Consider the following 24981-nt stretch of genomic DNA (forward strand, 5'->3'; position numbering starts at 1 on the left):
CAGTTTGAATCATATAAAAATTCACAAAATCAAAGCATGCTCCTTACTTCTTAGCAAATATCATATTACAAATGTGTGAGTTTCAATGGAAGAAACTATTTCATATACTTATTTAAGGTAATGGCCAAAAAACCCTATTATTAGTTTTCTACCTTCATCACTATCTCAGTCTCAGAAATACACTTAAGAGGTCAGAATTCAGGATCCTGTTGGTACAATGAGAGTAGATTTGTAGTGGAAAAAAAATTAGCTATGCTGAACATGTAAGATTTTGCATATATTCTTGCATCAATAAATACTAATGTAGTATAACTAGTGACATTTTTCTAAAAATAGGATTTACATTTTTTTTAAACTGGAACTGCTTCATAATTAATGCACAAACAATTTAAATTGCCTTACCATTAGTGCTTCATGTAAAATATAGGCAATTAGAGGCTCACTCATTCTTTCACCCCTCTTCAGAAATCCTTTCACAAGGTCAGTCACTGATCCTCCATTGCACAGCTAAACAAGAATATTTTAAGATGGCTATTAAAATACATGTTACATTTTATGTTCCTTCTAGAAAAGGTTTTCCAAAACATTTTTAAAAGTGTGCCAACGTTCTGTTTCAAATGATTAATGCCATTATCTTTATGGTTTCATAAATAAAATGAATATATAAACTTATACTTGTGTAAAATTAATTCCTAGAACACAATTTTCACATGAATTAATTTTTAGAAGATAATTTGGAGACGCACTGAGCTTGATTTTTAAATTCAAGGATAAGAATTATGATTCTACAAATCATTTTCAAATTTTAGGATCTAGGGCTTAAGAGCATTATTGATTTCTGATAGTGTAATCAATAATGCAATAGATTGTCATCTCAAAACACAGTTATATACTATTTTGTATGTACATTAATTTAAAAATTTGAAAAAATTTCAGGATACATTATTATTACAGTAAGTATTACAAATAATATCTTAGAAAATTAGAACATCATGTACCCATACGTACTTTAGTATCCTCCTTCCCCTCCTCACCCCCAAAACAGGGAGAACGCCCACAGAAAAACAAGAGGAAGGAACATGGTAGGGGAGTTTTCCACATCTCGGTTCTCCAAAGTTAGGTAACATTAAATCCCATAAAAAACTTTCTAAAGAGCTGTATGTTTGCAGAACAGACAAACACTGATATTAGCAGCAAATATTAATAGAAAAGGGAAGATAACTGGATGAATGGCCCTGGAACAAGAGAACGTCCCAGTGAAGCACTGACCCCACAAATCCTTGATCCTCCAATCCCTAATACTTCAGCCTTTGCCTTCAGCCTTGCCAAACATCCCAGGGCTCCTTTCTGTCTGTGGTTTCCCCGCCCATCACCCTGACATACTGGGCCTCCTCCTTTCTCACCTGCTTGGGAACTAAAGAAACCATCATTTCGCTGACTCTCTTCTAACCCAAGTCAGAAGGTGAAAGCAAATTGAAAAACAATAAATTTTCTCATGCAATTTTTCTAATGTGGTGATTAGATTTTATTGGAGGCCTGAACACTTTTGGTACATTGTGGATTAGATAATAATAGTTAAGATGAATTGCATACTTACTTTGTGCCAGGCACATTTCTAATCAGTTTACATGATTTATCCTAAACCTCACCACAGTCTGAAGTAGGTAGTATCATCTTCATGTTAAAGATGAAAAAACTGAGGCATATTTATAATTGGTGTTTTTCTTCATTCAAAGAAAACTTCTTTCAGGTTATACAGGAGTATATGCAGCCTAGCACTCCAAGATTTGCATTTTTCTTATGTATCAGGAAGGGTAATACCCTTTTAGCTGCATAAACAAAAGAGTGTTGCTGCCCTGGAAGCAGAATAAAAGGTCAGACTGGCTCCACTGTGGCCTAGTGCTACCGGCTCACAAAAGTACTCACAATTGATTGAAAAGAAATTGTATCTTTTAAACTGCAAGCTGCTTATTAAAAAAAAAAAAAAAAAGTCAAAAAACTAAGTTTGGCTGGGTGCAGTGGCTCACATCTGTAATCCAGCCCTTTAGCAGGCCAAGGTGAAAGGATCACTTGAGGCTAGGAGTTAGAGACCAGCCTGGGCAACACAGGAAGACTCCTGTCTCTAAAATACTTTTTTATAAAAATTAACCAGGCATAGTGGCACATAGCTGAGGTTCAGCTATTTGGTAGGCTGAGGCAGGATTGCACAAGCCTATGAGTTCAAGGCTGCAGTGAGCTACTGCACCCATCTAGGTGACAGAGTGAGACACTGTCTCTAAAAAAAAAGTAAAAAAAAAAAAAAAAACAAGTTTTAGGGCTGCTTTTTAAACTTGTAGAAAGCACTGTAGGGAAACTAAATTTATCTTTCTATTTCTCTAAAGTCTGGCCTCTATTTGGCTGTACTTTCTGCAATTGACTATCATGTTAATACAAGAGTAAATATTTGGCTTCTTTGACTTAGCATAATGCATTTCAGATTCATCTATGTTGTTGCACATTCTTTTTCTAAATGCTGTTTTAATGTTTTTTAATTCCTTTTTTTTTAATGCTGAGTATTCCACTGAATGGATGAACCACTGTTTATTCATTTATAAAACTGAAAGGCATTTGAATTGTTTTTGGCAATTATAAGTGAAACTGCTATGAACATTCACGTGCAGATTTTGATGTGAATATAAGTTTTCATTTCTCTTGGGTAAATACAAAGAGAGGAAACTGCTGAATCCTATGGGTTACATATTTAACTGTCTGCATCAGCCAGACTCTTTCCCATGGCGGCTATGGTTATACCATCTGCAGCCCCTCTAGCAGTGTATCAGAGTTCTAGTTGTTCCATATCTTCATCAGCACTTGACATTGTGAGGTGTTTTGTTAAAGCCATTCTATTTTTTAATTTATTTTACTTATTTTATTTTTATTTAAATTTTTAAAAATTTCAATAGGCTTTTAGGGAACAGGTAGTGTTTGGTCACATGAATAAGTTCTTTAGTGGTGATTTCTGAGATTTTGGTGTGCCTATCACCCGAGCTGTGTACACTGTACCCAATGTGCTGTCTTTTATCCCTCATCACCCACCCACACTTTCCCCCAAGTCCCCAATGTCCAGTGTATCATTCTTATGCCTTTGTGTCCTCACAGCTTAGCTCCACATATGAGTGAGAACACATGATGTTTGGTTTTCCATTCCTGAGTTACTTCACTTAGAATAATGTAGAATAATCGTCTCCAATTCCATCCAGGTTGCTGTGAATGCCATTATTTCATTCCTTTTTATGGCTGAGTACTATTCGATCATATATGTGTGTATATATATGTGTATATATATATCATATTTTCTTTATCCACCTCTTCATTGGTGGGCGTTTGGGCTGGTTCCATGTTTTTGCAATTGCAAATTGTGCTGCTAATGAACATGTGTGTACAAGTATCTTCTTCATATAATGATTTCTTTTCCTCTGGGTAGATACCTAGTAGTGGGATTGCTGGATCAAATGGTAGATTTACTTTTAGTTCTTTAAGGAATCTCAACACTGTTTTCCATAGTGGTTCCATAGTGGTGTTGATGGGAGTGTAAAAGTGTTCCCTTTTCACTGCTTCCACACAAACATCTATTATTTTTTGAGTTTTTGATTATGGCCATTCTTGAAGGAGTGAGGTGGTTTCACATTGTGGTTTTGATTTGCATTTCTCTGATAATTAGTGATGTTGAGCATTTTTTCATATGCTTTTTGACCATTTATGTATCTTCTTTTGAGAATTGTCTATTCACGTCTTTAGCCCACTTTTTGATGGGATTTTTTTTTCTTGCTGATTTGTTTGAGTTCTTTGTAGATCCTGGATATTAGTTCTTCGTCAGATATATAGATTTTGAAGATTTTCTCTCACTCTGTGGGTTGTCTGTTAACTCTACTGATTATTTATTTTGCTGTGCAGAAGCTTTTTAGTTTAATTAAGTTCCATCTATTTATCTTTGTTTTTGTTGCATTTGCTTTTGGGTTCTTGGTCATGAAGTCTTTGCCTAAGCCAATGTCTAAAAGGGTTTTTCCCATATTATTTTCTAGAATCTTTATGGATTCAAGTCTTAGATTTAAGTCTTTGATCCATCTTGAGTTGATTTTTGTGGAAGGTAAGAGATGAGAATCCAGTTTCATTCTTCCATATGTGGCTTGCCAATTATCCCAGCACCATTTGTTGAATAGAGTATCCTCTCCCCACTTCATGTTTTTGTTTGCTTTGTTGAAGATCAATTGGCTGTGGTATTTGGATTTATTTCTAGGTTCTCTATTCTGTTCCATTGGTCTATGTGCCTGTTTTTATATCAGTACCATGCTGTTTTGGTGACTATGGCCTATAGTGTAGTTTGAAGTTGGGTAATGTGATGCCTCCAGATTTGTTCTCTTTGCTTAGTCTTGCTTTAGCTTTTTGGGCTCTTTTTTGGTTCCATATGAATTTAACGATTGTTTTTTCTAGTTCTGTGAAGAATGATAGCGGTATTTTGATGGAAATTGCATTGAATTTGTGGATTGCTTTTGGCAGTATGGTCATTTTCACGATATTGATTCTACATATCCATGAGCATCGGCTGTGTTTCCACTTTTTTGTGTCATCTGTGATTTCTTTCAGTACTGTTTTGTAGTTTTCCTTGTAAGAGGTCTTTCACATCCTTGGTTGGATATATTCCTAAATAGCTTATTCATTTATTTTTGCAGCTATTGTGAAAGAGGTTGAGTTACTGATTTGATTCTCACCTTAGGTGTTGTTGGCATATAGCAGAGCCACTGATTTGTGTACATCAATTTTGTTTCCTGAAATTTTGCTGAATTCATTTACCAGTTGTAGGAGCTTTTCGGATGAGTCTTTAGGATTTTTCTAAGCATAAGATCATATCATCAGCAAAGAGTGACAGTTTGACTTCCTCTTTACTGATTTGAATGTTCTTTATTTCTTTCTCTTGACTGACTGCTCTGGCAAGGAATTCCAGTACTATGTTGAATAGAAGTGGCGAGAGTGGGCATCCTTGTCTTGTTCCAGTTCTCAGGGGGAATGCTTTCAACTTTACCCTGTTCAGTATAATGTTGGCTGTGGGTTTGTTGTTGATGGTCTTTATTACCTTAAGGTATTTCCTTTCTATGCCAATTTTCCTGAGGGGTTTAATCATAAAGCGATGCTGGATTTTGTCAAATGCTTTTTCTTCTGGTCTGCAGTTTTCTTTTTTTGTTATATCCTACCCTGGTTGTGGTATTAGAATGATACTGGCTTCATAGAATGATTTAGGGAGAATTCCCTCTTTCTCTATCTTTTGGAATAGTATCAATAGGATTGGTACCAATTCTTCTTTGAATGTCTGATAGAATTCAGCTGTGAATCTATCTGATCCTGGACTTTTTTTGGTTGGCAATTTTTTTATTACCATTTCAATCTCACTGCTTGTTATTAGTCCGTCAGAGATTCTATATCTTCCTGGTTTAATCTAGGAGGGTTATATTTCCAGGAATTTATCCATCTTCTCTAGATTTTCCGGTTTATGTGCTCAAAGGTGTTCATAGTATCCTTGAATAATCTTTTGTATTTCTCTGGTATCAGTTGTAATATCTCCCATTTCGTTTTCAATTGAGCTTATTTGTATCTTCTGTCTTCTTTTCTTGGTTAATCTTTGTCTAACCAGCTTTTTATTTCATTTGTCTGTTGTATTTTTTGTTTGTTTCAGTTCCATTTAGTTCTATTCTAATCTTCATTATTTCTTTTCTTCTGCTGGGTTTGGGTTTGGGTTTGGATTGTTTTTGCTTCTCCAGTTCTGTGAGGTGTGACTTTAGATTGTATATATTTGTGCTCTTTCAGAATTTTTTTTTTTTTGAGACGGAGTCTTGCTTTGTCACTCAGGCTGGAGTGCAGTGGCGTGATCTCAGCTCACTGCAACCTCTGTCTCTGGGGTTCAAGCAATTCTCCTGCCTCAGTCTCCCAAGTAGCTGGGACTACAGGCACACACCGTCACTCCCAGCTAATTTTTTGAATTTTAGTAGAAACGTGGTTTCCCCGTGTTGCCCAGGCTGGCTGCAAACTCCTGAGCTCAGGCAATCTGCCTGCCTCCGCTTCCCAAAGTGCTGGGATTACAGGCGTGAGCCACCAAGCCCAACCTCAGACTTTCTGATATAGGGATTTAATGCTATGAACTTTCCTCTTAGCACTGCTTTTGCTGTATCCCAGAGTTTTTGATAGGCTGTGTCACTATTATTGTTCAGTTCAAAGAATTTTTTAATTTCCATCTTGATTTCATTGTTGACCAGTGATCATTTAGGAGCAGGTTATTTAATTTCCATGTATTTGCATGATTTTGAGGGTTCCTTTTGGAGTTGATTTCCAATTTTATTCCACTGTGGTCTTGATATGGTTTTAATGACTGGAGGAACACCAGGGTTTTGGTTTTGTGCTGATAGGACACAGACACATGTGGAGTGGTTTTAAGGAGCGAAAAGCAAGAAAGAGGAAGAGAACAGCTTCCCTGTACAGAGACAAGGGAAGGGGGCTTGGAACAAAAAGAAACCCTGTATGAGGTAGAAAGGTAGTTTATTATATCGGGAGGCTAGAGGAGGTGGTGTCTGGTTTGCATAGGGCCCAGGGGATTGGTTTGACTAGGTGTGTTATTTACGTAGCCTGCGAAAAACCTGGCCCCTTTACCTTAAGTTTATGTGAGTTCTTAGGTGAGTCTTCTGAAGACAGTAGAAACTTGGTTGGTAAATTCTTATCCATTCTGTCACTCTGTATCATTTAAGTGGAGTATTTAGGCCATTTACATTCAATGCTAGTACTGAGATGTGAGGTACTATTCTATTCATCATGCTATTTGTTGCCTGAATACCTTGATTCTTTTTCATTGTATTATTTTTATATAGGTCCTGTGAGATTTATGCTTTAAGGAGATTCTATTTCATTGTATTTGGAGGATCTCTTTCAAGATTTAGAGCTCCTTTTACCAGTTCTTATAATGCTGGCCTGGTAGTGGTGAATTCTCTCAGCATTGGTTTGTCTGGAAAAAACCTTCTTTCCTTCATTTATGAAGCTTAGTTTCTCTGAATACAAAATTCTGGGCTGATAATTGTTTTGTTTAAGGAGTTAAAAATTGGACCTCAATCCCTTCGAGCTTGTAGGGTTTCTGCTGAGAAATCTGCTGTTAATCTGATATGTTTTCTTTTATAGGTTACCAGATGCTTTTGCCTCACAGCTCTTAACATTCTTTCCTTTGTCTTGACTTTAGATAACCTGATGACTATATGCCTAGGCAATGATGTTTTGTGATGAATTTCCCAGGTGTTCTTTGAGCTTCTTGTATTTGGATGTATTTGCTAGATCTTTAGTAAGGCTGGGAAGTTTTCCTCAATTATTCCCTCAAATATGTTCCCCCAAACTTTTAGATTTCTCCTCTTCCTCAGGAACACCAATTATTCTTAGGTCTGGATATTTAACATAGTCCCAAATTTCTTGGAGGCTTTATTCACTTTTCAAAATTCATTTTTCTGGCTGGGCATGGTGGTTCACGCCTGTAATCCCAGCACTTTCAGAGGCCGAGGCAGGCAGATCACAAGGTCAGGAGATCAAGACCATCCTGGCTAACATGGTGAAACCCCGTCTCTACTAAAACTACAAACAAAAAATTAGCCAGGTGTGGTGGTGGGCACCTGTAGTCCCAGCTACTCGGGAGGCTGAGACAGGAGAATGGCGTGAACCCAGGAGGTGGAGCTTGCAGTGAGCCAAGATGGCGCCACGGCACTCCAGCCTGGGCGACAGAGTAAGATTCCGTCTCAAAAGAAAAAAAAAATTCATTTTTCTTTGTCTTTGATTGGATTAATTAAAAAGCCTTGTTTTCAAGCTCTGACGTTCTTTCTTCTGCTTGTTCAATTCTATTGCTGAGACTTTCATGTGAATTTTGCATTTCTCTAATTGCGTCCTTGATTTCCAGAAGCTGTGATTATTTTTTATTTATGTTATCTATTTAACATTTCACTGAAGAATTTTCCTTTCATATCCTGTATGTTTTTAATTTCTTTAAGTTAGACTTCACCTATCTCTGGTGCCTTCTTGATGAGCTTAAAATTTGACCTTCTGAATTCTTTTTCTGGCAATTCAGAGATTTCATCTTGGTTTGGGTTCATTGCTGGTGTACTGGTATGCTCTTTTGGAGGTGATAAAGAATCTTGTTTTGCCATATTACTAGAATCGTTTTTCTGGTTCCTTCTCATTTGGGTAGTCTATGTCAGAGGGAAGATCTGAGATTTAGGGGCTGCTGTTCAGATTGTTTTGTTCCACAGGGTGCTCCCTTGATATTGTGTTCTCTCCATTTCACTAGGAATGGGGCTTTTTAAGATCCCAACTGTAGTTATTGGTTTTGCTCTTCTGTTTCCAGCCACCTAGTGGAGCCACCAGGCTCTGGGTTAGTACTGGGGAGTGTCTGCAAAGAGTCCTGTAATGTGATCCCTCTTCAGGTCTTGCAGCTGTGGATACCAATACCTGCACTGGTGGAGGTAGCAGGGGAGTGAAGTGGGTTTAGTGAAGGTCTTTGGTTGTGTTTTTGTTTAGTGCACTGGTTTTGTCTTGGTTGGCCTCCAGCCAGGAGGTGGTGCTTTCAATAGCACATCAGCTGCAATCCCATAGAGAGCATGCAAACTTGCTCTAGGGACACCTGGGTAGGTATTCAGGTTTCTCAGGTGGTGAGCAGGGCCACAGAGCTTCCAAGAGTTTTTGTCTTCCAAGACCTTTGTCTTTGGCTACCAGAGTGGGTAGAGAAAGACCACCAGGTGGGGGCAGGGATAGGTGTGTCTGAGCTCAGCCTCTCCTTGGGTGGGGCTCGCTGTGACTGCTGTGGGGAATGACGGTGTGGTTCCCAGTCCAGTGGAGTTATATTCCCAGGGAGATTATGTCTGCCTCTGCTGAGTCACACAGGTCACCAGCAAAGTGGGAGGTAAGCTGGCATGCACAGGCCTCACCCACCTCCCACACAGCCTGCAGTCCTAAAGGCCAGTCTCACTCCCACCGTGCCCCACCAACAGTGTCTACTTCCAGCCAGCTGGTAACCAGGGCTGAGAGCTTGCCCCAGACTATGAGCCTCCCCATTGAGAAAGCAAGCAGACTCACAGTTTTTTGGCATCTCAGGAAACCTGAAGAGGTGATCCAGTTTCTTCAAAATATCTCAGATTTCCCAGTATGTTCCTGTGGTAGGTAGTTCTTGGAGCAAAAGTTCATGATGTGAGTCTTTACACACTGCTCTGTCTGTCTTAGTAGGAGCTGCAAGTTAGTCTTGCCTCCTATCCACCATCTTAATCCTGTTAAAGCCATTCTAAATGGTAGCAGTATCTCATTGTGATTTTAGAGTAGATTTTCCTAATGACTAATAACATTGACCATCTTTTCATGTACTTATTTGCCATCTATATATTTTCTCTGGCGAAACATCCAAATTTTTGTTCATTTTTTCACTGCTTATTTACTTTCTCATTGTTGAGTTTTAAGAGCTCTTTATATATTCTGGATATAAGTCCTTTATCATAATAGATGTTTTGGAAGTATTTTCTCCCACACTGTGGCTTGCCCTTTTATTTTAAGTGTACTTTGAAGAGCAGAAGCTCCAAATTGATCATTTAAAACAAATTTATAAAATGTGCTTTTTTATATCTAAAATTTTTTTTTCCTAATTCAAAGTCACAAAGTTTTTCTCCTATAATTTTCCTAGGAACTTTATAGTTTTCAGTTTTACATACAGGTAGGTCTGTGATCCGTTTTGACTTAATTTTTGTATATAGTGTGATGTATGGTATGGTTGGTATATAGATGTCAAATTATTACAGTACACTTTTCTATTAGTGATAAGTGTCCAAGAAACAGGAGATACAACTCTGAATTGTGTTTAAAATCTAGTTGCAAACACCAAGAATGGGGAAACGTTAAATACATATTGCTGAGTGAAAGAAGGCAATCTCAAAAGGCTACATACTGTGTGATTCCAATTATATAACACTTTGGAAAAAGCAAAAGTGGAGATAATAAAAAGATTAGTAATTGCTAAGGGTTCAGGGGAGAGGAAGGGATGAATAGGTATAGCACAGACAATTTTTAGGGCAGTGAATCTACTCTGTGTGATACTGTAATGATTGATATAGATCATCATACAGTTGTCAAAATCCATAAAATGTGAAACACTAGGGAACCCTAATGTAAACTATGGATTTTGGTTAACAATAATATATCATCCTTGGCTCAGTTATAACGAATGTACCACACTAGTGCAAGATCAAGTTTATGTAGCTCTTTACTTTCTGCTCAATTTTTCTGCAAAACTAAAACTGCTCAAAAAATAAAGTCTATCAATTTGTTTTAAAAATATAGTTGCCAACACCAAGAATATACAAAAAAGTCCTGAAATAATATGAAGCACACAAAATTAATCCAATTTCAATATAAATGAAGTCCCCTTAGAATGTATTCTCCAGAATGAAATCATTCTACTCATGACTGAATTTTATAAGCAATACATTTTTACACAAGTGAGGTATTGACACATTTATATATAAACGTTTTCATAATGTAATACTTTTGATTAAGAAAATGGACTTTAGAAGAATCATAATTTATTCCTTTAAAATCAACAAGTATTTATTGAATTGTTACTATATGCAAAACACTGAGTAGGTGCTCAAGTGCATCAAAGATGACTAGGACCACTTCTGTTCTCAAGAGGTTTAAAATACAATCAGAATAGTGAAGGTTTTTTGTTGTTCTTATTGCTGTTTGTTTGTTTTGCCTGGAGGAGATTTTATAACCATTATGTGGGTTTTTTCTTTTTCTTTCTTTCTTTCTTTCTTTCTTTCTTTCTTTCTTTCTTTCTTTCTTTCTTTTTTTTTTTTTTTTTTTTTGAGACAGAGTCTCTCTCTGTCACTCAGGCTGGAGTGCAGTGGCTCGATCTCGGCTCACTGCAAGCTCCGCCTTCCAGGTTCACCCCATTCTCCTGCCTCAGCCTACGGAGTAGCTGGGACTACAGGCACACGCCACCACGCCCAGCTAATTTTTTGTATTTTTTAGTAGAGACGGGGTTTCACTCTGTTAGTCAGGGTGGTCTCGATCTCCTACCTCGTGATCTGCCCGCCTCGGCCTCCCAAAGTGCTGGGATTACAGGTGTGAGCCACTGCGCCTGGCCTTTCCTTGTTTTTTGTTTGTTTGTTTTGTCTAGGGGAGATTTTATAACCAGTGGACACTTCACAATGTTTGAAAATATGTTTTATTGTCAAGGCTGTGAAACTGCTGTTGGCATCTAGAGGCCAGGAATGCTGCTAAACATACAACAGTGCACAGGAAAAGGCTCCACAACAAACATTTATCTAAGCCAAAATGTCAACAGTGCCAAGGCTGAAAAAGCCCCTCATTAGAGGGAAAAACACAATGACCTAGATTATATGTCAGGTCTTGAATTATAGTTATGTGGTAAAAGAATTATGTGCAAAGTACTATAGAATTTCACAGAGAGACTGATTAACATTGAGTTAAAAGGGAAAAAATAAAAGGTTTTAAAGAGAATATTAAATCTGCTGTCATATATATGTTGACAATACTTTTCCACAGATTGTTTTGGTATGTTTACTTTGGTTATGATGTCTTCTGGAACACAGAAGTACACTTGGGAGGGTGGGTTGGGTGATTCAAATTTATCAACTTTTTCTGTATGTTCATTGTTTTCTGTTTTTGTTTTTGTTTTTGTAATACTCACAAGAAAAGCTTTTCTCCAAACTAAGATAATATTTTGTGACCCTGGTAAGATCGTGATTAAATCATTTTCTCACTAAAACTACTTAAACTTACTAGATTTTTAAAAACAAGTATATATATTAAAACCAAAGCAGGACATTTTTAATAGTTAAAAAAGAAACAATGCTATTCACTCTAATAACTGCAGACACTTTACTCTAATTCTGTAGAAGCCATTGAGTTGGCTTGCAGTGCAGGAGATATACCCTCACAATTGATTATACACTAAAATGGAATAAGTGGCTCTCTTCAGAAAGAAAGACCAGTTAAAGTCACACTAGAATGTGAGGTGAAAGACATGAATACCAGTTCTCTAAGAACTTCAGGAAAAATTAGTGGTGACAAAAAGAAAATGATTTCATAATCCTCTATTTTACAGATCTAAGCAAACAATATGGAAAAAAATTATAATCAAACATTTCCAGACAATGAAGTAGTAGACAAGAGGCCATAATAATAGTCTGCACATACCAAAAATATGACCCACCATTACCAGTAGCAACACTAGTACCACATCAAAGGGATAAAATACACAAATATTTCTGAAAATATAAATATAGAAATCTAAAGCATATAAACAAATTCTCCCCATGAAATTCATTTTCTGGCTTGAATTTCACCTGATGAATTCCCTTAAGATGTTATTAGTTATCTGAGCAATTCAACTAAGACAGTAATTTCCTACATAGGATCTATAATTCTGTATATTCTGTAATATTCTTATAGTCTCATTTATATTAGCTAAGTATTTTATAGAAATAATAATGTACAATTTTAGGTGGTATATGACTTCATTTGATATGGTTTGGCTGTTTCCCCACCCAAATCTCATCTTCAATTCTCATGTGTTGTGGGAGAGACCTGGTGGGAGGTAACTGAATCATGAGGGCAGGTCTTTCCTGTGCTGTTCTCCTGATAGTGAATAAGTCTCACGAGATTTGATGGTTATAAAAAGGGGAGTTTCCCTGCACAAGCACTCCTCTCTTTGCCTGCTGCCATGCATGTAAGATGTGACTTGCTCCTCCTTGACTTCTGCCATGATTGTGAGGCTTCCCCAGCCAAGTTTAAGTACAATTAAACCCCTTTCTTTTATAAATTGCCCAGTCTCAGGTATGTCTTTATCAGCAGTGTGAAAATGGACTAATACATCATTCCTATTCCAAATAAACATAGCCACTTAATTTTTCAAGATAAAAGTCACTTAAATAAAAACAAACTCAAAATCATTCTCTAAATTTAACATATGAAAGGAATAGAACACATTATTAAAACAAGATATTCAAATTTTACTTATAGATCACACAGTATATTTGAAAATATTAAAAGCCTTATTTCCTTTATGTCTTCTGCTATATCGTTTTGCTATACATGTTATAAAAAATAATTCACATTAGAAGCCAGAGATTTGGGAGTAAATAACAAAAAAACTATATACAATTGCAAAGAGATAGCAACACTGATATCAGAAACAGAACCTCACCACTTCTGTCTCCCCGAAATACTGAGACTCTTCTATGTGATACTTTTGGATATTTCTATCTGGAAGTGGAAGTGAGATGGTGGACAAAGAGAAAGGAGAAATGCTTTTCTCTTTTGTGCATCTATTTTGTAAAGAACACATAATAAGGTTTGTTAACGTCTAGTATTTATGGCTCAGTAAGTTAATCAATGTAAATCTAGACTCTTTCTCTTCAAACTCACAAAATTCTCATTTTACGTAATATGAAACACACAAGTTTTATTCATTCATTCATTTTATTTAAGTTACACTGAGAAAAAATACACCCAACTTATTTTAATTTTTAAGAGATTAAGGATAGAAAATCACAAATGACAAAATTTTTTTAATCAAATATTTTCTCAATCGTTTTGCTTTGAATATATATCGGTTTATCTGCTTGACTATGGCTTTATCTGCTGTTACGGAAACCACTAGGTGAGGCTCACATGAACCTGGCCAGGAGAAACTGAAGTTCTTAATAACCCCCTCCCCTTGAACCCTGCCCATCCCCTCCTGTACCTGTTTCATACAGGGAATTTATTTCTCTGTTACCAAAGTAGGATCAGTGGTTTAGTTTTCAGAATAGAAAAAGTTTTCTGAATGAAACTTCAAGAACTTTGATTAAAATGGAAAAGAAATTGGAGGAGGAAGTGAATAGACAAAGATGGAAATTATTAAACAGACTGTTGATAACTAAATATCAATATACCACAAATTACTTTGTGTCTGAAAATCTTCCTAAAGAACCTCCAAATATGAACATACCATGAACTCTCTAATTCTTCATTTAGAATTAGTGAAATTTCAAATATGGTCTTTTGTGAAATATACTTTTCTTCAACTAGCATAAAATATCCTTCTTATATGAAGAAAAGTAGTAAGATAATATTCAAACTGAAATATGAGTTTGAAAAAATAAATATGAAGAATTAAAATATCTTAAATGAAAAGCAAATACTGTGTAATTAAGCAACAGATAATAAAAAATAAAAATGACCTTATTTCCCTTTAAAAATAATTGCATCCAGGTGAATGAATTATGTCGTATTTAGCCTATGCAATTTTTAAATCACCAAGATAGCCTAAAAAGGGGATTTTATAATAGTAGAATGAAAAATAATTATGTATAGCTTTGCAACACAATGCTAAAATAGACCTTAGTGTTCTTTAATCAAACAAAATTGAAGTATAATTTTCCTACACCAGAGCTACACTAATTAAATAATAGAGCAGCACTGAAAATGAATTTTCTACCCTGGCTGTAGCCAAACATTTTAAAACGAAACTAAATCAAAAAGTATAATGTTATATAAACAGATCATTGTAGCTAACTTCCAAAGACAGCCTTTGTAAGTTCTTTGAATGTATTCTGTCTTTAGGAGGGGACATGAGATTTTTACTCAAATTTCTGAAAAAGGATTGCTAATTTCTATAGTTGGCATTTTTGGCTTTGTTGTTTTTCAATTGTTTTTTGTTTATTCTAAGAATGTTTTAAGGCCATTAGCTTAGTCTGACTATATTCTGTGTGAGGCTACAAAAGCAGAAACTCTGTTTTTCTAATATTCATTCCTGTTTTCACTTTGCTCATTATAAAAGTGCAATCAATATTCATCCTTGAGTCTTTCGGAAACACCAATCTTTAGCAAATACCTACAAGTGAAACTTCTGCATCATATGGAAGGTGTATGTGTCACGTTATAAGACACTGCTGTATGTTTCCAAAGTAACTGAACTGTTTTACACTGCCATAAGCAGTGTATAAGAGTCCAATTGGCTCCACCACCTCACCAATACTCAGTACTATCAGTGTTTTAATTTTAGCCATTTTAGCAAATGTCTAACTGCATTTCATTGTGGTTTTAATTTAAATTTCCCCAAAGACTAAAGATGTTGAATATATTTTATGTATATGGCATTGTACAATGTCCAAAGTTCTTGCTTACTACTTTTAAACTGGATGGGTATGCTTTATTACATAAAATTCCCACTATTCCTAGTGTGCTGACAGCGTTTATCACATATGGGTAGTGAATTTCAGCATGTCTTTCATGATTTTTTTCCACTTTGATTCTGTTAATGCAATTGTGGTGCAGAGAATTTTTAATGTTTTAACAAATGCATTTTAATGTTTTAACGAAGTTGCACTCACTCTTGAAATAAACTCTATTCAGTCATGATGTATTAATATTTTTATATACTGCTAGATTTTATTTGTTAATACTCTGTGAAGTACTTTACATCTGGGTTCATGTGGAATGTCAGACTCAATTTTTTTGTGATATCTTTGTCTTCTTTCAACATTGCTGAGAAATAGAAGTAAAATCCTAAGCAAACCAGACAACTGAATAGACCCTCTCTTGGCCAAATAGACCCTAGAGAAACCTTAAAAACTGAGTCACCAGCCATGATGGGATAAGTTGGACACGTGTCAATAAGGTCATAAGGGCATATAGTAAATGAAGAAACATTCAAGATCATAACACAATCTCAGTTGGAACAGTAGGAGTCTGTGGCACTTGAGCCATCTTCTCCCTCAAACATCCCCAGCCAGTTCAGTGTGAAGCAAGGTGTCACTCTAAGAGATGTTGACCCCTGTCTCTGCTGCCAGCTCCTGAACAGTGGCTCAGAGAGTTTGCCCAGAAGGAGAGGCAGGTCATAAGAACAAAGAATTCCAAAGCTCTCCTCAGTAGTCCTGACTGTATTTGGGAGACAGTGTGGGAAAATTAAAGCCTAAGAGTACTCTTAACAAGAGTGAGATTCTGATAACTCCATGACAGCAACAAGCTAACCACAGACTAGACAGCTTAGCAAATACAATTTTTTTTTTGGAATTTATACATTTTTAAAAAATATTTCACTTTAAGTTCCAGGATACATGTGCAGAATGTGCAGGTTTGTTACATAGGTATACATGTACCACGGTGGTTTGCCTCACCTATCAACCTGTCATGTAGGTTTTAAGCCCTGCATGCATTAGGTATTTGTTCTAATGCTCTCCCTCCCCTCATCCCCCAGCCCCCACCCCCCGACAGGTCCTGGTGTTTCTTGTTCCCCTCCCTATGTCCGTGTGTTCTCATTGCTTAACTCCTACTTATGAGTGAGAACATATGGTGTTTGGTTTTCTGTTCCTGTGTTAATTTGCTGAGGATGATAGCTTCCAGTGTCATCCATGTCCCTGCAAGGGAAATGATCTCATTCCTTTTTTATGGCTGCATAGTATTCCATGGTGTATACATACCACATTTTCTTTATCCAGTCTATCACTGATGGACATTTGGGTTGGTTCCACGTCTTTGCTATTGTAAATAGTGCAGGAATAAACATATGTGTGTATGTGTCTTTATAGTAGAATGATTTATATTCCTTTGGGTATATACCCAGTAATGGGATTGCTGGGTCAAGTGGTATTTCTGGTTCTAGATCCTTGAGGAATTGCCACAGTGTCTTCCACAATGGTTGAACTAATTTACATTCCCACAAACTGTGTAAAAGCATTCCTATTTCTCCACAGACTCTCCAGCATCTATTGTTTCTTGACTTTTTAATAAATATGATTCTGACTGGTGTGAGATGGTATCTCATTATGGTTTTGACTTGCATTTCTCTAATGATCAGAGATGTTGAGCTTTTTTCATATGTTTATTGGCCACATAAATGTCTTCTTTTCAGAAGTGTCTGTTCATATCCTTTGCCCACTTTTTGATGGTTTTTGTTTTTTTCCCTGTAAATTTTTTTAAGTTTCTTGTAGATTCTGGATATTAGTCCTTTGTTGGATGGGTAGATTGCAAAAATTTTTTCCCATTCTGTAGGCTACCTGTTGACTCTGATGACAGTTTCTTTTGCTGTGCAGAAGCTCTTTAGTTTAATTAGATCCCATTTGTCGATCTGGGCTTTTGTTGCAATTGCTTTTGGTGTTTTCATCATGAAATCTTTGCCCATGCCTATGTCCTGAATGGTATTGTCTAAGTTTTCTTCTAGGGTTTTTATGGTTTTTGGTTTTACATTTAAGTCTTTAATCCATCTTGCATTAATTTTTGTATAAGGTATAAGGAAGGGGTCCAGTTTTAGTTTTCTGCATATGGCTAGCCAGTTGTCCCAACACCATTTATTAAATAGGGAATCCTTTCCCTATTGCTTGTTTTTGTCAGGTTGGTCAAATATCAGATGGTTGTACATGTGTGGTGTTATTTCTTAGGTGTCTGTTATGTTCCATTGATCTATATGTCTGTTTTGGTACCCATACCATGCTGTTTTGGTTACTGTAAATTCAACATCCCCTCATGTTAAAAACTCTCTATAAACTAGGTATTGATGGAACACATATCAAAATAATAAGAGCCATTTATGACAAACCCATATCCAATATCATACTAAATGAGCAAAAACTGGAAGCATTCCCTTTGAAAACCAGCACATGATGAGGATGCCCTCTCTCACCACTCCTTTTCAACATAGTATTAGAAGTTCTGGCCAGGGCAAGCAGGCAAGAGAAAGAAATAAAGGGTATTTGAATAGGAAGAGAGGAAGTCAAATTGTCTCTGTTTGCAGATGACATGATTTTATATTTAGAAAACCCCACTGTCTTAGCCCAAAAACTCCTTAAGCTGATAAACAACTTCAGCAAAGTTTTAGGATACAAAATCAATGTGCAAAAATCACAAGCATTCCCATACGCCAACAATAGACAAGCAGAGTGGCAAATCATGAATGAATTCCCATTCACGACTGCTAAAAAGAGAATAAAATACCTAGCAATACAGCTAACAAGGATGTGAAGGACCTCTTCAAGGAGAACTATAAACCACTGCTCAAGGAAATAAGAGAAGACCTAAACAAATGGAAAACTATTCTGTCCTCATGGATAGAAAGAACCAATATCATGAAAATGGCCATACTGCCCAAAATAATTTATATATTCAATGCTATTCCCAACAAACTACATTGACATTCTTCACAGAATTAACAAATAATATTTTTAAAAAGAAGCTAAATAGCTAAGAAGAACTCTCCTGGAATCAAAATGAACCTCAAAACTAGCCACAAAAAGTACTCCTGTAAGGAGACTGCAACTTAATTGAATCAGATTGTGAAACAATCCATGCCCCAAGACACTGCTGGAAACAACAGAGGAATCAGCTGACAATTCCTGGAGCCTAATAACTGGGATGGCACCAACAGAGGCAGACAGCTTAATAGAAAGACCAGGGAATGAAACAGTCATAGAAAAGCCCTGTTAAAACCACTGTCATTCCAAGGTGATTGTGCATATGCCCTAAGCTGTGCTTGCTGAAGAGTGACATCAAAGGCTTCCTAGATAGGGAAAATAGATTTTACAAAAATAGTCAAGCCAAGTCACTAAACAAACAGGCAAACAACAAGTTTCCCACCGAGGGGACTTAGTATGAAGACTTCTTATAACAATTTAAGCAAATTTTCTGAAATTTCCAGTTTTCAACAAAAAATAAGACATGCAAAGAAACAGGAAAATATCATCCATACACATGAGAAAAAGAAGGGCTTGTGGGCAGGCCCAGTCATTGGACATAGTGGACAAATATTCCAAAGCAAAGATATAAATATATTTAAAGAGCTAGAGGAAATCATGCTTAAAGTAGCAAAGAAAGGTTTGATGGTAATGTCTCATCAAATATGGAATATAAATAAAGAGAACACTCATCACTCCTAAAAAAAGAACCAAGTGAAAATTATAGATTTTAAAAGTACAATAATAGAAATGAAAATTTCACTAGAGGGACTCAACAGATTTGAATTGGGATTACAAAATATGAAAACAACAAGAAGGAATGAAGGTAAATGAACAGCCTCAGAGAAATATAAGCTTACATGTAATGACAGTATGAGAAGACAGGAGAGAGAACAAGCAGCAGAAGAAAAATCTTTGAAGAAGTAATGGCTGATAATTTTCCAATTTAATGAGAAGCATTCATTTATACATCCAGGTAGCTCAATGAACTCAAATAAGACAAATGCATGTAGTCCCAGCTACTCGGGAGGCTGAGGCAGAAGAATTGCTTGAACGTGGGAGGCAGAGTTTGCAGTAAGCCAAGACTGCGCCACTGCACTCCAGCCTGGGCAACAGAGTGAGACTCTGTCTGCAAACACACACACAAACAAAAAAAGATAAATGCAAAGAGGTCCAAGCCAGTCACATAATAGTACAACTGTTGAAAGCCTATAATAAAAGGAAAATCTTGAAATTAACAGGAGGAAAATGAATTGTCATATATTAGGAAACTAATAATATTAACAACTGACTTTTCATCAGAAACTATGTAGGCCAGAAGGCAGAGAGATGACATATTCAAGGTGCTAAAGGAAAAAATACTTCAGTAAGATTATCATACTCAGCAAAACTCTCTCAAAAATAAAGAGGAAATGAAGACATTGCCAGGTAAACAAAATTAACAGAACTCATTGTTAGCAGAACCAACTTATTAGAAATACTAAAGGAAATTTTTTAGAATGAAAGTAAGTGATCTCACATAGTGATCTGGAGCTACACAAGAAAACAAAGAGCACTAGTAATGGTAATTATTTCATTAGAGAAAAATGAAGATATACTGTAAATGGATATTTCTTCCTTTTTCTCTTATTTAAAAAGCAATTGTATAAAACATTAGGCATATAATTGTATTGTTAGGCCTACAATATATAGAAATGTGACATATTTAACAATTGCATAAGAGAGGTGGGTTGGAGCAAAGCCGTACTGAAATAATTACACCAGGCAGAAACTCAAATTCACAGGAACAAACTAAAAGAACTGGAAACATTAAATAAGAAAGATAACAAACTATAATTATATACTTGTTCTTCTTTCTTCTCCCTTTCTTTAAAATATATAAAAAAAAATGCACTGTTGTACTATTTACTGATACAACATGTGTAACAATACAGCCTGAAAATGAAGAAAAGGGAATAGAGCTAGAGTAATAATATTTCTATATCTCTCCAGAATTAAGTTAGTATAAATATTTGACAGAATTCACCAGTGAAGTCATTGAGCTTGGTATTTTCTTTGTGGAAAGGGTTTTAATTGCTTAGTTTCTTTTATTAATATAAACTATTTGTGTTTTCTATTTCTTTTACAACTCGTGTCTTTCCAGAAAGACCCAAGATACTAAATAACCAAATTTATCAATATAAAGTTGTTCATAATATTTCATTAATATCATTTGAATGTCTATAAATTCAATAATTTTCCCTATTTGATACTTAATATAAATAATATGTATTTTCTTACTTTTCTCTGGTTCTGTCTAAACAGATCATTTATTATTGACCTTTACTAACAGACAACTGTTCCTTTCATTCTATTATTTTTGCTTATTTTTTATTAAAGTGATTTCTACTATTATCTTTATTACTTCTTTCATTTAGGTTATATTGGGTTTAATCTGCTTCATAGGCAAAAATCTATATAATTGATATTAAATCTTTTTTTTTTCTAATATACATTACAGGGAGGTGCAAATGCCCTTCTAGGCACTGCTTAAATGCATTCTACAAATTTGATATGTTACATTTCCATTATTCCATTCAAAATATTTTCACATTTTTCTTTTGATTTCCTCTCTGACCTAAAGTTTGTTTTTGAGGTGTGTGATCTAATACCCAGGTATTTGATAGTTTTTATTACATTTTTATTTTGTGGATTTTAATTTAATTCTATTACGGTCAGATAATATTATTTTATTTTGACTCTTTTAAACTTGTTGATATTTGTCCTATGGTCCAGAATACTTAAGTTTTATGTATTCTCAAGTAATTTTCTACTTGTTTTCTAAATTTCTCAGGAAATGATTTTGAAATTTCCATTTAATATTGAGGATATTACTATTTCTTTTTTCATTTCTCTTAGTTTTTAAGTCATATAATTTTAAAGCTTTATTATTAAGCACACACAAACTAAAAAGTGTTTTCTCCTCTTGATGAATTGAACTTTTTATCATTATGAAATGTCATCTGTCTCTGATTATACTGCTTGTCTGGAAGTTATCTTGTCTTATATTAAAATAGCCATTCCAACTCGTAAAAAATGAATGTTTTCATTGTACAGCTTTTCCATCTCTTTACTCTCAATCTATTTATCTGTATGTTTCTATTTAAAGTGTGTTTGTAGTTGTGTATTACAGTCCAGTCTGATAATTTCTGCCTTTAAATTGTATAGCCTAAATCATATACACTTAATGTAATTATAAATGTAAGTGGGTTTAAGTTTACCATATTGCTCTATTTGTCTTTTCTTTGTTCTCTTTTCTTATTTTTCTACTTTTTTGGGTTGAATATTTTTAGTATTCTATTTTGTCCTCCACTAGCTTATTAGCTATACTTCCTCATTTTATTTTTTTGCTGGTTGCTTTAGGGCTTACAATATGCATCTTTAAGTTATTACTATCTACATTAAAATCATATACCACTTCACATATAAGACACTTTAATTGTAAACACTAGTCCCCCATTATCCATGGATTATATGTTCCAAGACCTTCAGTGGATACCCAAAACCACAGATAGTACTGCACCCTATATATACTATGCTTTTTGCTATACATATAAAGTTTAACTTATAAATTAGGTACAGTAAGAGATGATAACTACTAGTAAAACAGAACAATTATAACAACATTCCAGCAACACTACTCCTGCATTCTGGGGCCATTATTAAGTAAAATAAGGGTTACCTGAACACGAGCACTGCAATACTATGACAATCTGATAACCCAGATGGCTACTAAGTGACTAATGGGCAGGTAGCATATACAACATACATATGACTATGCTATGCAGTACTATGACAATCTATCTGATAACCCAGATGGCTACTAAGTGACGAATGGGCAACTAGCATATATAACATAGATATGCTGTACAAGAAGATAATTCACATTCTGGGTGGGATGGAGCAGAACCACATGAGATTTCATCATGCTACTCAGAAAGGCACACAACTGAAAACGTGAGTTGTTTATTTCTGGAATTTCCCATTTAATATTTTCAAACAGTGGTTGACCACAGGTGACTGAAAATGTGAAAAGCAAAACCTCAGGTAAGGGTAAAGTGCTGTACTTCCAATTTTCCTCCACTGTCCCTTTGTTATATACATAGGTTATAACCTCATAACATAGAGTTATAATTGTAGTTCTAAAAAGTGTTTTTTCTTTTGAAGACACAAAAAGTATAAAATTAAAAGTTTCATATTTGCCCTATATTTACCACTGATGGTGATTTTTATTCCTTTTTGTAGGTATGACTTTTCACCTGGAATCATTTTCCTTCAGCCTGAAAAATGTTCTTTGACATTTTTTTATTGTGCAGATCTCTGGCAGTAAATTCTTCATTTTTTCATTTGACAAAAATGTCTGTTTTTATTTTGTCTTTATTTATGAATAACATTTTCACTGGGACAGATTTCAAAATTGAGAGGACTTTTCTTTTAATCCTTCAAATATGTCATTCCATTGCATTTGATGACAAACCAGCAGCCATTCTTATCTATGACCCCTAAATGTAATGTGTCTTCTTTCTGTTGCTGCTTTTATAATCCTTCTTATTCGTTTTCAGCATTTAGATGATGACATATCTTAGTGTGGTTTTCCTTCTCATACTTGGGTGATTTTTGACCTTCTTCAGCTTCTTAGTTCTCAGCAAATTTAGAAAAATTTCAGCCATTATTTAAATATGATATCCTCCACCCCCTACACCTGCCATTCTCAGGATGCAATGACACATAGGTTAGACTAGTAGGTCATGTCTCATAGGTCACAGAGACTTTTCTCTCCAGCCTTATTTTGATAACTATGCTTCAGTTTCAACAGTTTACATTTTCCTGCCTTCGAGTTTACTGATCTTTTCTCCCATATATCTAATGTGCTGTTAAACCTGATTCTTACAATCTGTCATCATATATACTGTATTTTTAAGTTTTAGAAGTTCTATTCGGTTCTTTTTTCTATATTCCATTTCTTTCAACATTATGTTCATGTTTTTCTTTAAATCATTGAACATATTTATAACTGTTTTACAGTACAAACCAGCTAATTACAACATCTCTGTTACTTCTGGGTCTGACTCTATTGACCGATTTTTCTTCTGATAATGGGCTGCATGTTCCTGAATCTTCACATATCTAGTGATCTCATATTGGAGCTGGATATCCTTAGTGTTACATTATTGAATTGTAGATTTTGCTGTCTTCTATTAATGAACATTGAATTTTGCTCTGGCAAGCAGTTAATTACTTGTGGATCAACTTGAACTTCTCAGGTAGCTCTTATTCCAGGGCTAGTTTAGCCCTTCCTCTAATGTATAACCTTTCTGGAGGGTCTCTATTAAATGTCTCAGGTGTTCAGTGAAGTTTCCCCATTTTGGTTGGTAAAAACTCAAGCATCTCTCAATCCTGCACTAACTTCAGTAGTTGTGTGGATTACAGCGCTACATTGATTCTTTCTCTGGTAATTGTTCTTTGCCCAACTGCCTGAAGTCATACACTACATATCTCTACCTAGGTTTTCAGTTAAATATTGTTATGTATTTATTTAGATTGTATAGATAATCTTTATACAGATTTTCAGAGCTTTTTTTCTGCCTAGATTCCTCTTCTCTGCACAGTCCAATCACTCTGCCTTTCCAGTTTCTTCAGTTCAGCAAGAGCTGCTCTGATCTCCTTGGGAACTGCTTCCTTCTGCCTGTGCTCTGGAAACTGCCTCTAAGAATAAAGATGAAGTAATTGTAGTGTTCACCTCATTTATTTCCTTTTATCAGTGTCACAGTCCTAAGTCTCTTTTCCAATATTTAGAAAGTGTTGTTTTTTTAAAAACACATTTTGTACAGCTTTCTAATTGTTTGTGGTACAACAGCATGTCAATACCTGGTCTGTCATGGCCAGAAGCAGAAGTCCCAGAATGTTTTCTTATGTATACTATAATTTGAGAACCTCTGATGGAGTTTCCTGGGCTTTCTTTTCATAACAATCACCTTTGGCCGGGCACGGTGGCTCACACCTGTAATCTCAGCACTTTGGGAGGCCAAGGCAGGCAGATCACAAGGTCAGGATATCGAGACCATCCTGGCTAACATGGTGAAACCCTGCCTCCACTAAAAATACAAAAAGAAAAAGAAAAAAAAGAAAAAAAACTAGCCAGGCGTGGTAGCAGGCATCTGTAGTCCCAGCTACTTGGGAGGCTGAGGCAGAAGAATGGCGTGAACCCAGGAGGCGGAGCTTGCAGTGAGCCAAGATTGTGCCACTGCACTTCAGTCTGGGCGACAGAGTGGACTCCGTCTCAAAAGCAATAATAATAACAAAAAAGAATCACCTTTGGGCTTGTTTAGAAAACTACAGTTTCCAAGATCCCATTCTTGGAGTTTTTGCTGCACGGGGTTCAAGATAGTGTGATTCCTATCGTGAAAGTAGTTTGGAGGCTATTTCAAAGAATAAAGGTACTAAAACTCTTCCGTTTTTTTTGTTTGTTTGTTTTCGGGTAGCAGATTAAAATGCTACCTCCTCACACAGTACTTCTTTGACTACTTTTTTCATAAAAGGTTTTCTCTTTCCTATCCTATTAATGTCCCCTTTTATATTCTTCATAGCACTAATAAACACAAATAACTACTTTTAAATTTAGCTTTAAATTGTCTTTTTCCACCACTAGACAACAAGCTCAATGAAGGCA

The 24981-nt window shown here is 35.6% G+C and overlaps 1 protein-coding gene across 1 annotated transcript in view; it reads right to left on the reverse strand.

Moving 5' to 3' along the window:
• MYO3A (myosin IIIA) overlaps positions 1-24981 on the reverse strand; it is a 263818-nt gene that overhangs the window by 205313 nt on the left and 33524 nt on the right. The window contains exon 5 of the mRNA XM_023194848.2: positions 403-507. Coding sequence (XP_023050616.1) covers positions 403-507 — 105 coding nt within the window. The remainder of the gene's footprint in view (positions 1-402; positions 508-24981) is intronic.

Source organism: Piliocolobus tephrosceles, chromosome 9 (genome assembly GCF_002776525.5).
Source record: "Piliocolobus tephrosceles isolate RC106 chromosome 9, ASM277652v3, whole genome shotgun sequence".
In the NCBI taxonomy this organism is placed as follows: Eukaryota; Metazoa; Chordata; class Mammalia; order Primates; family Cercopithecidae; genus Piliocolobus; species Piliocolobus tephrosceles.